The following is a 16,502-nucleotide window of genomic DNA, read 5'->3' as shown; positions in this document are numbered from 1 at the left end:
CTTTAAGAATCATATATTCAAACAGAGTCATAATCTGAGGCACTTTGTATCTAGAATATCAACACATGTGATTTGGGGAGGGGACACAATCAGCTGAAAACATAAACTAGTCTCCTGCTGAATCATATTCTTAGGAAAGGAAATAGTGAGTAAAGACACACACACACATGTAATAGCTACCATCAGATTATATCACAGAAAGGCTGCTAAAGTTACATTATCACAAGGAATTTCTGGTTGTAGCTGCTTCTCTAGGGGTTGGATTTAAGAAAATAAAATTGGTTAATATCTTGTACTTGTAGCAAATAAAATCACACTGTTTCATTTTTTTCCAGTTTTCCAAATGACAAGTTTGATTTACCTTTCAGTTCATTATCAGCCATTTAGATTTTTTCTTCACTGAGCCATACTCAGATTTTGGGCCCTGTGATGTGCTTTCTTGCAACCTGTAGTCTCCAAGCATTTGCCCCTGTAAGGAACCTGGTTTGACATGTAGGGGAAAATTAGGATCAGAACACTTTTGAGATCTGAGAAAACCGCTTTATTAGTATGACCACCATCCCAGAGAGATGATTCTCAAAGTCTGAGCCCTGAGCACTTTGGAACTTCTACTTTTATACAAAAGCAAGTTTGAGGTACATCAAGGCAACAGAGTTGGTGCAATGCCATTGGATGGTGCAGTCGACATTCCTTACATGGATGCAAACTTGTGAACAATGTAGGAGACTCTTAGCTCATAGAGCTTAGGTACTTTTACTGCATTAAAACTAAAGGAGGATTGTTCTGTCCCCATTGCTTTATTTCCTGCTTCTGGTACTGTGATTACCTTTTACAGGTACTTATTAGCCACTGAACTCCTCTATGGTTAAATGTCAGTAAAAAGAGCTGCTGTTAGAAAGCATAAAAAAACCACAGCCTGAGTTAAACTGCTGAGTTTCCATTTTCCTCTACCACAGACACCTCTTCCTGAAGACTCCTCTCACATGAAAGAAGGATAACCAATAGTCTTCAAGTCAAAGGGACTTCCTGGGTTGTCTTCTCTAGGCTCTGTCTTTAAAATGGGGAAGGAATCATATTTCTCCAGATGGGCATCCTCTATATTAGGAACAACCCAGACTTTGAGAAGCTTTGAAGGAATTTTACACAGTTCTGTCCTGGACAGTTCTCAGTTATGACACATGCTGTTGAGAAGCCATTTGGTATCTAGAAGCCTGTGTTTTCTCACCTCTACAATTGGATGCTTTTGGAGGACACGGGTGGATAATGGATTCATGAGTTCTCTTGATATATGTAGATTCTGTGCTTCCACAGCTGACAGAACAACTTGAAGATACTCTGAAGTTACTGCTTTACCATTATATGGCATTCCACAATAATTTTCTTTTCAGAAGATTATAACCTTGACACCATGGACACTCATGTCATTCACATACCCAAATACACTATATCACCTCTTGAAATCCAAATGCAAATTACCTGATGATTCATGGTACTGTCAAAATTATTTTTTTTTATTTGGCCTCCTTTTACTCTATGTCTTCAATAATACAATTTTCTGCTACTTCCCTTTTTAACCCATGTCCATCTTTATTTTGAAAACATAGGACTTGGTGGTCCTTTATATCCTTCTAAATCAGCCTGTTTCTATAATTGATAAACCCTGATTAAACTGACCTCATTTTTGATATCAAATATATTTTTGATGTGTAAAAAGGGGACATGATGAATTAGAGTTGTTTTTTTTTTTTTTTTTTTTTTTTTTTTGCCCTTGTGTAAACTGAACCAGGATTCCCTGGATCCTGAAATGAGAGGCCCAAGATGACTCAGATTTATGAGAATGTTCTGTTCATATTATACTAAGTAATTCAATGGACTGGAATATATATATCACAAATCCTGCTTTTCACTTTTCAAATTGGAAGAGAATAAGAAATGTTGTGTCTTGTGATCTGGTGAAGATGTTTTGGCTTTGCAATCAGACACAGCTCATCCTAAGTCCCAGCCCAGCTGTTTATTAATTGTCCACTGAAGGAAACAGATATTACAACCTGGCTATTAGGTCTAAGGCCAAATTGTCAAATAAGGTGTTTGCCTTTAATGTATTTAAACAATAGAGTCAAGGTTGTGGACAGATTACACGGTATGTGTCCCTAAACCCCTGGGAACTCATCTTCTTCTTCTTCTTTTTTTTTTTTTTTTTTGCTGATATTTGCAATGGGAAAGAGCCTCTGACCAGCACCAAGGGAAAGCCTTTCCTTGTTAAAGCTCCCTGCTCTCACTCAGGGCATTGTCTCTACTGCTAGTTGAGCCTGAGGAGAAATATTAGCAAGGAACTGTAGCCCTCTACTCTAGCACATAAAAGGTTAGACCAGGTCCCTTACCTCTTTGATGTAAGGGCTTCCACAGATCACAAATTTGGAACTTGGCTGCTATGCTTCCATATGCTGGAGAGAAAAGATTTGAGGGTATCATTCCAAAAATACATATACTTCATTACTATAGTCATGTAAAGGTAATATTATGGATATAATGGGTTATGTTATTAAAAAAAAATTTCAACTTTTTTTTTTTTTTTTGTGTGTGTGTGGGTATTTGTGTGTTTTTGTGTTGCTGGGAATCGAACCCAGGGCTTTGTGTATGCGTGGCAAGCACTCTACCAACTGAAATATATATATTATTTTCATTTTTTAATGTGCATACTAGAAAATTTTAAATTACTCTTGCCTTATGTATTGTTTCATTGGACATTGTTGCTTTATTTACTTTTTATTGTTTTATTGACTTTGTCGCTTTAGAGGGTTGCTTCCCAGCTGTCTCCCAATAAGACCAAAGAACAGAAAAATTAAATGAAAACCTTTACAGTAATTGTCATTTTTTTCATTTACAAATAATATACAGGCGTATATAACCCATAAACTGAAATTACCTTATATACAAGGTTAAATGCAAATGTTCTGTAGCTGGGCTAGATCCCACTTCTGAGATCTTAAAATAGCAGCAGCCTGAGGCTCTGGGGTGCAATTCCCAGGTCTAAAATGAAAAAGAAAAAATAAAAGAAAAGAAAATCTGTCATTCTGGCCTCATTCTTGCCCGGAGTGGATATCATCCCCTGTCACTCAAAAACAAGGCTCACCGGCTCAGGCTGGGGAGTAGGAAACTGACTGAAGCCTCCTCCAATCAGGAGTCTTGCTGAGCATTGTCCAATCCTGAGCGTAGCCAGCGAGGAGGGGGCGGGCTTCTGTGCTTCCGGTACAGGCTTTTCCTCAGGAGTCCGCCATTCCTGCCATTCAGCTCCAGGTTTTGGTCCGGTACTTAGGATCCCGGGTTGTTCTGCGGCGCAGGTGCTGAAGGTCCCCAGAGAGCATGTCTGACTGCTGAGCACCAGGAAATGGTGAGTGTGCTGCGGTACCTGGAGTCTTGGCAGGGAGGCTGGGGAAGGAGCCTTCAGGCAGGACTGGCTGTGGCGGGAACCGGAGCTGGTAGAACCGGACTCCGGGCAGCTTCTGCGGTCCGAAGGCCTTAGCCCTCCTTGGGGGCATCGCCTCTCAGTCCCACTGGCTAGCCAGATGGGGAACGTGTCAGTGGCGGAGACCCCCCGCAGCCTCCCACCGGCTCCGGGCGTCCTCAGCCCCAGCTCAAGTCCTGTGTGGCGGAGGAGCTCGGTGGCTGAGGAGCGCTGAGGCTTGCCGCAGCCCAGCGTCTGCCCTGGGGCTGTGGTGCTTGACACGTGTGAAGAGCGTCGGAATCCTATCTCCAAATGCTGTTTTCCTCTGGGAGGAGAGCTGTGGTGTACAGGGTCCTTGATTATTCCCAAGCTAGGTACTTTTCAATTTTTGTTTTTGTTGTTTTTTTGTTTTGTTTTATTTTGGTACTGGAGGTTGAACAGTAGGGTGCTTTACCACTGAGCCAAATCTCTGGTACCTTTTTTTTTTTTTTTAATTTTGAGACAGATTGCAGCTAAGTTGCTGAGTTTGGCCTTGTTATGGTTTGATGTATATCGATGTTCCTATTTGCAATCAAGTATATCATTTTTACACATGGATTCACCTATGGATTTTGTTTGTATTGTGATTCCATATATATATATATATAGTTTTACGTGGACATAATACCTTATTTTATTTATTTATTTCTTAATGTGCTGCTGAGGTTGGAACCCAGTGCTTCTCACATACTAGGCAAGTGCTCTACTACTGAGCTACAACTCCAGCTCTATATTGTGATTCCTTGATTATTATAATAGTAAAGTTTCATAATATATGTGTGTCAGGTGATGATAACTACTTCTTTTTTTCTTATAATTGAAAAGTTTCTTGGCTAAGTTTGCATATATTTAACTTTGTGGATGGATTTTGGAACTGTTTGTTTTGATTCTGTCTTTAATTAAAAGTAAAGCATGCTGATTTTTTTTTAATTTAATAGTTGTAGATGGACAGAATGCCTTTATTTTATTTGTTCATTTTTATAGGGTGCTGAGGATCGAACCCAGTGTCTGATGCATGCTAGGCAAGCACTCTACCACTGAGCTACAGCCCCAGCTCAGCATGCTTTTTTTAAAAAAGAAATTAGTGCATTATAGTTACACATAATATTTAGGTTCATTTTCGTATAATTATACAAGCATGAAATATAATTTGTTCTTCTTCAGTACCCAGGACTTCCCTTTTCCCTCTCCTGTCTTCCCCTGTTTTCAATTTATTTGTAGAGTTTTTAAAATTATTGCTTTATAGATGCACATAAATGTAAAATTGACTTTGATATATTCATATATGTATATTTCATATATTTCCCATTTTGATGGGAAAATATTGTAAGTTAGTTTTGGAAAAATTATCTTCTTTGTAGTGATGAGTTTTATCATCTACACATGTGGTGTGTAATTGAGTCTTTTATGTACTTCTGATTCAATTTTTTTCATAAGTTGTATATACTTTCTTTTTAAACCTGTTTACATGGGAATCACCACATGCACATGGAGCCTATGTAAAACCTAAACATGGTGTGTTATACTATTTTTTTTTTAATGGATGTACTGTGACAAAAATGTGACTTGCCCCTAGTGACCACTTTCCCCACAGTTTATTACTCATCACTTCCATTCTTTTGAACCATCACTCTGGGTTTCAAGTGTTTGAATGTGTACTGTTTTCCTACATGTTATCATGGTCAGATGTACTATAATTTCAGTATGTTTCTGTGGGGGAGTATTATGTATCTTTATTAGCAAAAGAGTTTCCACCAATAGATAATAATTCTAAAGAAGTTTAGGGGAATAAATTTGTTTCATATCTTCATCAATACTAATTTTGTCTAGGATGGGATTTCATTTTACATTTCTGTAATTTCTAAAAATGTTGAATTTTTTATGTTTACTGAATACTTAGATGTCTCCTGTATAAATTGACAGTTTGTTTCTTGCCTGCATTTTCTTTGTGATTTCTTGTTTAAAAAGATAAGAAAATAGATTGAAAGAGGCAGCTGGAGTTTGATTTCAGGAAAAAAAAATGAATTTACTTTTAATTATTAAAAGTTTTTATTTCCATTTTTTCCTTCTCTTGTGTATGTATTGTAGGTTTCTTGTCTTTATTTTTGTAAGTTATTTCAGATGGAATTCTAGGGCTTTTCTTTGGAAATTCTAACAAAAAAAAGAAATAAGGCAAATCTCTCTTCCCTGTGACTGCAGAAAAATGAACATATTTTCTCAAAAACACCTGGTAAGTAAATTTTTGAATGACACAGTCACTAAAACATCCACTCTTCTTCCTTGAAGGTTTTTTTTTTTTTTTTTTTTCTTGAATGTTTTTGACAGTGAATCATGTATCCTATTACCTTGATTTTAGAGTTTAATACAAATCATATGGGATAAGATTTGGCCAGTTCTAGAAATATTCAGACATGATTTTATTTTTAGAAATAGTTACATTTTTTTCCCCAATATCTTATACCTTTAGATTATTTTCTTCCTTGTGTCTTACTCAGACTCTGGGACTTCAATGTGCTTTTTTTGTACCCTGTAATCTCTAAGCATTTGCCCCCATCAGGAGTCTGGGTTGATAGGTCTTGTTTCTCCAAAGTTCCTTTAACATGAAGGAAGATAATACAGTTGTGTCGCTTCTGGGACATTTTCTCTAGGCACTGTCTTCAAAATGGGGGAGGAAATAATATTTATCTGGACTAACTTCCCCTATATCAGGAGCAACTAGTCTTTGTGGAGCTTTGAAGGCATTTCATTTCATATAGTTCTGTTTGTGGGTAGTTCTCTATGTGCTGCTGAGTTGCCATTAGATGTCCAGAAACTTGTGTTCTCTCATGTCTACAATGGGAATAATTTTAGAAGACACAGATGGATTATGCACTTCATGGAGCCTACTAATACATGTGTATGCCGTGGCCCATAGATGACAAAGCACCTGGAAGACACTGCAGATACTAACAGTTTAACCATCATCTGCCAGTCACATAGATTTTCTTTCAAAAGATTGTGGTAACCTTTTCATTATAGGCCCCCTTGTCATCCACATGACCAAATATAAAATGTTGAGTCCTCCTCATCTGAATTCCAGATTCCATTTCTCAGGTGATTCAAGGTGGTGCAACTAATTGCTTGTTTCTCCTTGCCCTCCATTTGCTGTATGTCCTCCATAAAAGATTTTTATGCTTAGAGGCATAAAATAATGTATAAATAGTATAGTATTTATTTACATAGTATATAAACATATATACTTAGTATATAAACATATATAAACATATATACTTAGTATATAAAAATATATACTATGTATACATGTATGCATAGTACATATATACTATGTATAGAATGTGTGTATATACTATGAATTATATGTGTATATTATATATACTAGTATACATACATATATAATACATAGTAATACACACAAACACATACACACACACAGAAATCCTGCTGTTTTGAATATGTTCACCTATGTTTAGAAAATGGCAGAAACCTGGATCATTTTCTGATTTTAAAGGAGGACTGAGATTATGTCTGAACTGGAAGTTCTCTGGGTCCTGCAATGGGAACCTCATGACAAATTACCTATGAGAATATTTGTCGTAAAATATATTTGTGTATATAATAGCATAGATGTCATATAATGCTAGAAGTGAGGGATACAGTTCCATACCAATATTTCTTCTCAGATGCAAAAAACAGTAGAGACACTGTCCTGAGTGAGAGTAGGGAACTTTAACAAGAAAGTTTCTAGAAGTAGAATTTTTCCACCAAGTTCTGGCCATGGTCTTTTCCACTCCAGATATCAGGGCTGGGGATACGACTCATTTGGTAGAGTGCTTGCCTTACATGCACAAGGCCCTGGGTTCAATCCCTAGCGCCACACACACATACACAAAAAGACTTAAGATATCAGACAGGGCTGGGGTTGAGACTCAGTGGTAAAGTGCTTGCCTAGCACACGCGAGGTATTAGGTTCGATCCTCAGCACCACATAAATGTAAAATAAAGATATTGTGTCATCCTAAAACTAAAAAATAAATATTAAAAAAAGATATCAGACAGTAAGCAAAAAAATAAACACATCCACATATATATAAATAATATATTTAATATGTAGTGTAAATATATTATAAAAGAAATAGATTGATAGATATATTACATTATATACGCGCACACACATTACATTATATATACACACACACACACATATACACACACATAGAAATCTTGTTTTTTTGAATATATAACACTAACCAAGTCCTAAAATTAAAAAAAATAAGTTATGTAATGTGGTGGAGGTATTTGGGCTTTCAAATTAAGTACAATTCATTTCTATTTGTAATCTATTTTGGGGTACCACCGAATGAACCCAGTGGCACTCGGATATATCAACAACCCTTTTTTGTATTTTATTTAATGACAGGGTCTCAATTAAGTTGTTTAGGGCCTCATTACATTTCTAAGGCTTACTTTGAACTTGTGTTTCTCCTGCTTCGGCCTTTGGAGAAAAAAAGTCTACTTCTAGAAACTTTCTTGTTAACTGAAGTTTCAAGCATATGCCACCACATCTGGTGATACTTGCTTATTAATTGAAGGGGCTTTGGTCATTGGAGGGAAAAAAAATGTCACAGACTGGCCATTAGATCTAATTGGATACAATACTTTTTTTTTAATTTATTTTTTTAATTTAATTTATTTATTTTTATATGGTGCTGAGGATTGAACCCAGGGTTGCATGTGCTAGGTGAGTGTTCCACGACTGAGCCACAGCTCCAGCCCCAAGGAGTTTACCTTTAATGCATTTAAATAATAGACTCAAGGCTGTGGATAGTGAAGACATGGGCCCCACCTTCAGGAACTTCACCTTTTGCTTGCTATCTGATATCTGGAATGGAAGGGACCATGGCCAGCATTTGGTGAGAAAAAAATCTACTTTTGGAAATATTCTGGTTAAAGTTTTCTGCTTTCACCCAGGGCAGTGTTTATTCTATTTTTTTTTTTTTTTTTTGGACCTGAGGAGAAATATTGTTGAGGAATTGAATCCCTCACCTGTAGCATAAAAAGGAGAAGTAAGGACCTTCGTTTCCTTGAGGTCAGAAGAATTATAGCTCTGAAATCTGAAATATGGTTCTGTGAACTGAGATATTCTGGAGGCTTGACATATCAGTTTTGAGGGTGTAATCCCCAAAATACATATATTTCTTTAGTAATATTTTATTGGTTATGTAACTGTAATATTCCCATAATGAATATATTGGGTTGTGTTATTAAAATTAATTTCTACTATTTATTTATTATTTTTAAAAGTTGTCATGGACCTTTATTTTAGTTGTTATTTATATGCAGTGCTGAGAATTGAACTCAGTGCTGGTAAGTGCTCTACCACCGAGCCACAACTCTAGTCCTACTATTTATTTTTTTATGTGAATATTAGAAAAATTTTGATTAGGCTTGTGACTCACATATTCTTATCATTGGGAAGTGCTGCCTTATGGGATTGCTTCCTAGTTCAATGTTCAGTCTGTTTCCTCAGAAGAGGAGAGAGCAGGAAAGGTAAATGAAATTTTACAGTATTATTATTTTTATTATTTACATTTATAAATAATATACAGTCATATATACCCACAGATTGAAACGGCCTTCTGTAAAAGGTTAAATGCAAATGCCCTCTTGACTGGGCTGGGTCCCACTACTACAAGGAAACCTTGCCTTAAGTCAGCTGCATCCTGAGGCTCTGGATTTCAATTCCCAGTACCTTAAAAAAAAAAAAAAAAAAAAAAAAAAAAAAGAACTGCAGCCAAGAACCTGTCATTCTGACCTCATTCTTTTCAGCATATGGTGTCACCTCCTTTAACTCAAACATAAGACTCACTATGCTCAGCCTGAGAGGGTGAAAATATAAACCCTGTCCACTTAGAAGTCCTTAGGCAAATCAAGCACATGGCCAATGACTAGGAGCAGGCTTTGACCACCTGATTTGGCTTTTGTCTCTTGAGCCTGCCAGCATTGTTATTCATCTCTAGGCTTCCTTTTTATGTTCCTCTTTCATGTTTGCTTTGCTATGCAGGTACTGAAAGATCTACTGAGAGAACACTGGGCACCTCAAAAAACATTAAGAGGTGAGTGTGCAGTGGCTTCCTGAGACAGGGGGCATGGCTACTTGAAATTGGCTGGATTATAGTGAGAACTGATGATTGTGGACTGGAATTCCTTTGGTAGTTTCTTGAATCTGCAAGCCTGGGTCCTTCCTGGGCTAGGTTAGCCCTGAGTCCTTACTGGCCAGTCAAGGGGGGCATGTATCAGCAATGAGGAACCTGAGAGTCCTGTCTTATTCCTGCAGAGAAATCCTATCTGAAGGTGCAGCATTCCAGCACCTTCCCAGAATGTGTATTGAATTGAATTGAGCAGTGGGATGATCATCAGTCACAGCTCCATGTGTGTCTTCTTGCATGAGGAGGGCTATGGTTCTGCAGGAGTCTCAGTTCTTCCTTCCTGTTGAGCTTTCTATTCTTTCTTTTTTTGTAAGGGTAGGGGTACTGTGGATTAAACCCAGAGGTCCTATATCGCTGAGCTATATTCTTTTTACTTTTCATTATTATTATTATTTTTATTTTGAGACAGATGCTGAGTCTGGCCTTGAACTTGTTCTTCAGTTTCCGGAATTACAGGTGTGTGCCATCTTGCCTGGATTCCCCTGAATATTCTAAATTTATGGGAAGCAAAGTATCAAATCCAGAACCCCATCTCCCAGCCTAAACCTCTGTACATCTGTCAGTACATTCCTAAACTGCCTGTCCATATTCTCAATTACAGTGTTCCTTTCTCCACAGTACTGTCAATTATTTTTATTCCCATGCTACATAATGGGTACAGTATTTTTTAATTGTTTCACCAAGAACTGGATGGACCTTTTTAAGGGATTTTTTTTTTTCCTGACTGCGAACCTCGAAATTTTAGGTAGACTGTGGGCAAGTGAGCAAGACCTGTCTCAAAATATTTAAACAAGGACTGGGGATATAGCTCATATTTAACATGCTTTTGTGTTAAATCCCCAGTACCACAGAAAATAAAAAGCAAAAGATTTGTTTTCTGTTTATTAGCATTTCACATAAGAGAAAAGTAGAGAAGAATCACTTGACCTTTATAGAAATGTTCGTATGTGTATCCTATCTTTGTCTCTCCCAGGCCAGAAACCCTGACAGGATACCTTTGGGCTGAGAGTTCCCTTGTGGAATTTATGTCTGTGATATTTTCCTGGTCCTGTGTTTCAGATCTACCTGACATGAGGATCCCATACCTGGTACAACTAAGGTCTCTTGGAGTGACTAGTGAATGTCAGTTCTTGGGTCCTATCTTGTTAAACAGCAGTCTAAGTTTAGGAAGTACAGTTTATTAAGGAAGTAGCTGAGTGGCCTCCTGCTGAAAGGAGTCTCCTGAATTCCCTGTTGTGTCCTTAATCCAAAAGGCACTTCAGTTGTTTCCTTATCTTGGCTTCTATGAATACTGCTATAATGAATATGACAATGTAGCCATTTTTTAACATACTGATTCCAATTCCATTGGAAATAGTGTGTTTTGCTTTTAAAGAACTCTCATGCTATTTTTTTTTTTTTTTAAATGACTTATTGAATTTATATTCTAGCCCAGTGTGAAAGTGTTTCTTTCTTCCATATCCATATAATTGGAGTACTAGTTATCCTTCAACTCTTTGATAGTAGCCATTCTAATAGCTGTGCTCAGGATGCAGAAGTTCTCATACTTGGCTGGTGACTATATTCCAGATGCAAGTTTGTTAGACTCTAGGCTGCTGTGTACTCACTGGAAGAAGGTGATGTAAACCTATTCTAGAAAGAAACAGAGATCTGTGATTTTTAGCCCTTTTTCTTTACTCCTGGTGGGGATTGTAGCCCATAGAAATACTCATATATCAATGTGAAGCCCCTCCTTTGTTATCTAGGGAGATTTGCACATGCATAGTTGCCATTGCTCCAAAAATTTGGAGGTTTAGGATGTAGTGCATTGAATGGAAAAAGTTAAAGTTTTTAACTTTCTCAGTGCAAGAGCAAATTCCTGTATGAACAATTGGTTAGGTCTGGAGTTAATATTGAAGTGAGATGGGAGAGAGGGCTCAGGCAGTGCTGAACTCCCACTTGGGTTGCCAATGGTGGACTGTGTTTTCCCTATTAACTCTTTGGTACTTGCAGGATAAAGGCTCAACTGTTAGCAATAGCATTTTGCTGGCAAATTCATTCCAGGGATGAACTGGGACCCTTGAGATTTCAGTCCTCCTCTGCTGTGGTCCCAGGGAATGTAGCCCATTCATTGATCTTGCATAGCCATGGAAAGACACCATTTTCCTTTCCTCTGGTCTTGATACTTGTATATATATATATATATATATATATATATATATATAGTCCTTTCCTCTCTATTCACCAGATAAACTAAGATTCAACCTATAAGAAATCTAGCATTAAATGTGCTATATTTATCATCCCAATCAGTCTTCCTCTACTCAAGAGTGACAGAGGATTTAATGTCCAAATTGTATGGCACATTTCTTAAGGCAGGAATAGTGTCCACGTGTCCATCAACTTTTTCTACTCATCTGATGGTAGATATTTTCTCAGTTGTCCAATGTACACAAGTCTCTCAATTTATTAATGCCTTTATTTGAGAGTGACTTGAAACAGGAGTAAGTGTTTATTTGGTGTATCCATGAATGGAGGGAGAGTCAGGAGTCTCCTTTTCTGCTATATTTTGAAAATCATCCCTCTTAACATCTGCTTTTTTGGGGGGCTGGGGTATAATTCTAGTCCAAACGTAATCTGCACCCAAATCCTACCAATGATCTGTGCCTCCAGTTCTAACATCAATATTTATGTTGGGTTGTATCATTCACTCATATCAAATACTTTTCGTCATATGGTTGCATTTGTAGGACTCTTTTATTGCACTTAACAGTAACAATGATTTGTACATACATATGAGTTTATGAAATTTTCTGCATTATAATTTCTTGGTCTTCAAATTATTGCAATATTAGAGTTTTATAATGTACATTAGTGTCAGGTAATGAGAGCTGCTGCTTTTTCTCTTAAGTTCAGAGTTCAGGACTAATTTCATATATATTTAACCTTCCAGCAGAATTTTAGAACTTTTTGATTTGGTCTCTTATTCAATTTAAAGTAAAGCATGTTGAAATTTTTATGAAGTATTATTATAGAATAACCTGGGGGAAATGGTCATCTTTATAATGACAGGTTTTGTCATCTACACATGGGGTGTGTAACTGAGTCTTTTCTGTGCTTCTATGTATTTTTATTTTCTCAAATTCTAAAGATTTTCTTTTAAAATATGCTTACCTTATAAGTAACATATAGCATATAACATGTCACTTATAACCTTATAAATGACATAAAACATTCATGTGACACATATAAAAAATTACATGGTGATTTATACTATTTTTTCCACTAGATTTAATATGAAAAAAATGTGTCTTCTTCTATAAACCATTATTTCCCACAGTTTATTATTTATCAATTTATAAATGTTCATTCTCTTTAATCAAGAAATACTGCTGTATTCTTATATATACATGTGCTATAGTTTTAGTCTATTTCTGGTGTGGATATATCAGATATCTTCAATAGCAAAACAGTTTGCACACATGGATAGCAACAGCTCAAACTCTATCTTCCCTTCATGATTATTCATTTATTCCATATGTTCATCCATAATCTTTAATTTGGGGTATATCATTTTATTTTATTTTACATTACCTAGTTTCTAATGATGTTGGTTTTTTTATGATTATTTAACATTTAGATATCTCATGTAAATTGGCTATTCATTTTCTTGCATGCATTTTCTTTGCAATCTTTTTTTTTTCCCACTGATAGTATTTTTTCCCACTGATAGTTTGATCATATGTGAGGAAAATTAGTTACTTTTGCTCTTTCACTTCATTTTGCACCCTTTAATGGTATTGGATCAACAGAATTTTCAATTTAATACTATGTAATTCATTAATTTAAAAATATTTTGTGTAACTTTGAAAATAAATAACTGTATAATTTTTTGTTCTTTTTCCCTTTTGTGATTCTGGGAATTGAAACCAGGATATCCTATTGCTTAGCTATATCTTCACCCTTTTTTAAATGTTATTTTTTATTATTATTATTATTATTATTATTGTTGTTGTTATTATTTTTTACAAGGGATTGAACTTAGGGGCGCTTAACCATGAAGCCACACCACCAGCCCCATTTTTGTATTTAGAGACAGGGTCTTACTGAGTTGCTTAGCACTGTGCCGTTGCTGAGGTTGCCTTTGAACTCACAATCCTCTTGCCTCAGCCTCTCAATTAAAAGTTATTTGAGACAGTTTTGCTCAGTTGATAGGATCAGTATCAAAATTGTGCTCCTCCTGCCTCAGCCTCCAGAGTACTGGATATTTCAGGTGTGCACCACCACATGCACCCTGACTCACCCTTTCTTACATCAACATTTGAATGCTTTATGTTTTATTTTATATTTTAGTATTATTCATTATTTTTATATTCAGTATTTAGTATGTGAAAATGAGGTGTTATATGGTTTGAGTGAAGAGTACCATAGCATTTTTATTATCACACAAATGTCCCTTTATCCTGAAATCTTTCTATGGAAAGAAAGCCATTTTTCTTCTCTGCATTGCAATCTCTATCATTTATTTACTATTGTCTAAATAGCAAGGGACTTATTAAGTGTTTTTTCTTGAGTGAGTTCCACAGTTTTTGCATTTCATTGTGAGTATTACACTGATTGTTACAAACCATAACATCAGTTATGTGTGGTATTATAGTATTTTGGTCAGTGGTAGACTTCATTTACAACAAAGCCTATAGCAAATAGCCAAGCCATGTAGTACTCTGTGCCATCTAGACTTTTATCATTATATTCAGATGCTTGGAAAATGACGGAATTATCTTAGAGTGAATTTTCTATAATGTATTCCCATCAAGGGAGACATCTTTGTATACATACATATATATGTCATTATATAGTATATAGTGGACATGATTTTTACTTGTCAAGTTTACCAGTGCTCTTTCAATTTTATTTGCTTTTTAAAACCACAAGCATTGACATTGGTGATTCTTTTTTGTGGTATGTTCGTTTTCAATATTTGCTAAATTTTCTCAGGATTTTTTTTCTCTAGTCTTATTTTTATAAAGTATACTTTTTTCCAAACTATTATGGCTTACTGATCTAAGACTGCATGTTTTCTTTTTAACCTCAGCTTTAGCTGCATCTCCCTTTTTTACATTTATGGAGGTTTGATAGACACACATTAACCTGCATATATCTTAGTAATCTATCTATATCTTTTGGCTTATGTACATATCTAAGAAACCAACACCACAATCAAAAAATTATCATATTCATTACTACAAATTGTTACCTAGTTCCCTTTTACATCCTTTTTTTCTGCTCTTCCCCACAACCTTTTACATAATAAATTTGATCTCACTGAGCACAATAAGAAGAGGATATTGAAATTATATAGATTCTTGAATTATCACAAAGAAAACATACCATGTTCTATTGCTTACAAGAAAAAGAACATTAATGGTACTCCAATAACCCCTTCATGCCCTCTTCCTCTTACTATTCCTCCATGATCCCCAATGGTAAGTATTTTTTTTTCCATCTAATACTCTTAAAGCATTTTTTAAAAAATGAGCAAATTTATAATAAAACAGAAGTGTGACTCCCTCTTTACTCATTAATCCATAAAAGGGAGGAGAAGGAGCAACTGAGGGTCGTGGTGCCAACATTGACCCAACTCCAGCCTGCTTCATTCTGATTGGAGGGGATGTGAGGCAAATCCAGAGATGAAGGAGAGGGATGAGGCAGGATGTGAGGCTGGGGGCTGCTAAGAGAGGTTACCAGAGTGCAAGAGGGAGGAGGGAAGAAAAGAGAAATGAAGGGGAGGGGGCAAATGGGGACCAGTGGGAAGCTCAGATGAGGCAGAAGAGAAGGTGTAACAATGGCACAGTGAGGGGGGAGTGTTAGCATCTGCAGAGGTGAAAATATGAAGGCAGGGGTGAAAAAAGAGAGTGACATCCTTGGTGCAGTTCTCCAAGCTACAAGCAGGTGAAAGGTTCACACCCTAGTTTTTTCCTCCCACTCTCACTTCCCAAATGAAATCCCATCCCAAGTTCATTGGAAAGATTTTCCTTCTGTCACCCCATTTATGTCTTCTGCTAATTGGGGTTCACTTTATCTTCTTCCTCATCTTCTGCCTCCTGTTTATTCACTCTCCATCCTTAGTAAGTTATTTTTCCCCCTGAGTCCCCCTCTCATCTTCCTCTTTCATGTCTTTATTTTGCTCTTTCCAGCTTGCCTTGTACTTCTCTTTCTTCTTTTTATTTTTCAGAGCATTGGCACTAAATGTGGTCTCACTGCCTCCTGGTCTTCTCTGAGATGGTACTGGGACAAAGTTGGGACAGGTGTGCAAACTGGGTCCCAGTGTCCAGACTGAAAGGTCCTGCACTTCAGAGTGTGGTGGCAGCTGGAGGGACCTTTCCCAGTGGTAAAGGCAGCAGTGATAAGGGCAGTTAAAGCATTGTCCCAGAGTCTTGTTTCCCACTTCTCTTCTCTTTAGGGGTAGAATTAATGGTTCATAGTGTATGTGTGAATAGATGGCACCACACCATGTTCCAGGTGTCTTTATCTTTTACCTTGCCATGGCAGGCTTGGTAATTCCTATCAATTATCATCTCTGTGGCCGTTAGTCACATATATATTTATTTGTCATTTGAATGTTTTCTCCTTTGTGAAATCTATTTTTGAAACTTCTCATCTGTGCTGTACTCTGTTGGCATGTCTTTCTTCCCCCTAAAAAATGAATAATACTTCATATATTTTGCACTATAAACACTCTACTAAAAATGTTAACTAAAAACATCTTTGACTTTCAACTTTGGAGACACACTGACTTAAAATGACAAAAGTAGTTTTTTTTTTTTTTTTTG

At 36.5% G+C, this 16,502-nt stretch overlaps 1 protein-coding gene across 3 annotated transcripts in view; it reads left to right on the top strand.

Moving 5' to 3' along the window:
- The first annotated feature begins 3,278 nt into the window (after positions 1 to 3,278).
- Positions 3,279 to 16,502, top strand: part of LOC143408479 (uncharacterized) — a 61,169-nt gene continuing 47,945 nt past the window's right edge. For 2 of the 3 annotated variants that reach the window (XM_077109081.1, XM_077109082.1), the window contains exon 1: positions 3,279 to 3,391. In XM_077109081.1, the coding sequence (XP_076965196.1) occupies positions 3,389 to 3,391 (3 nt within the window). In that variant the 5' untranslated portion in view covers positions 3,279 to 3,388. Of the gene's footprint in view, positions 3,392 to 9,545; positions 9,598 to 10,099; positions 10,147 to 16,502 lie in introns of all 3 variants that reach the window. The other variant, XM_076868306.2, reaches the window with a different exon arrangement.

Source organism: Callospermophilus lateralis, chromosome 1 (genome assembly GCF_048772815.1).
Source record: "Callospermophilus lateralis isolate mCalLat2 chromosome 1, mCalLat2.hap1, whole genome shotgun sequence".
NCBI lineage: Eukaryota > Metazoa > Chordata > Mammalia > Rodentia > Sciuridae > Callospermophilus > Callospermophilus lateralis.
This window is presented reverse-complemented; position numbering and strand designations above follow the sequence as displayed.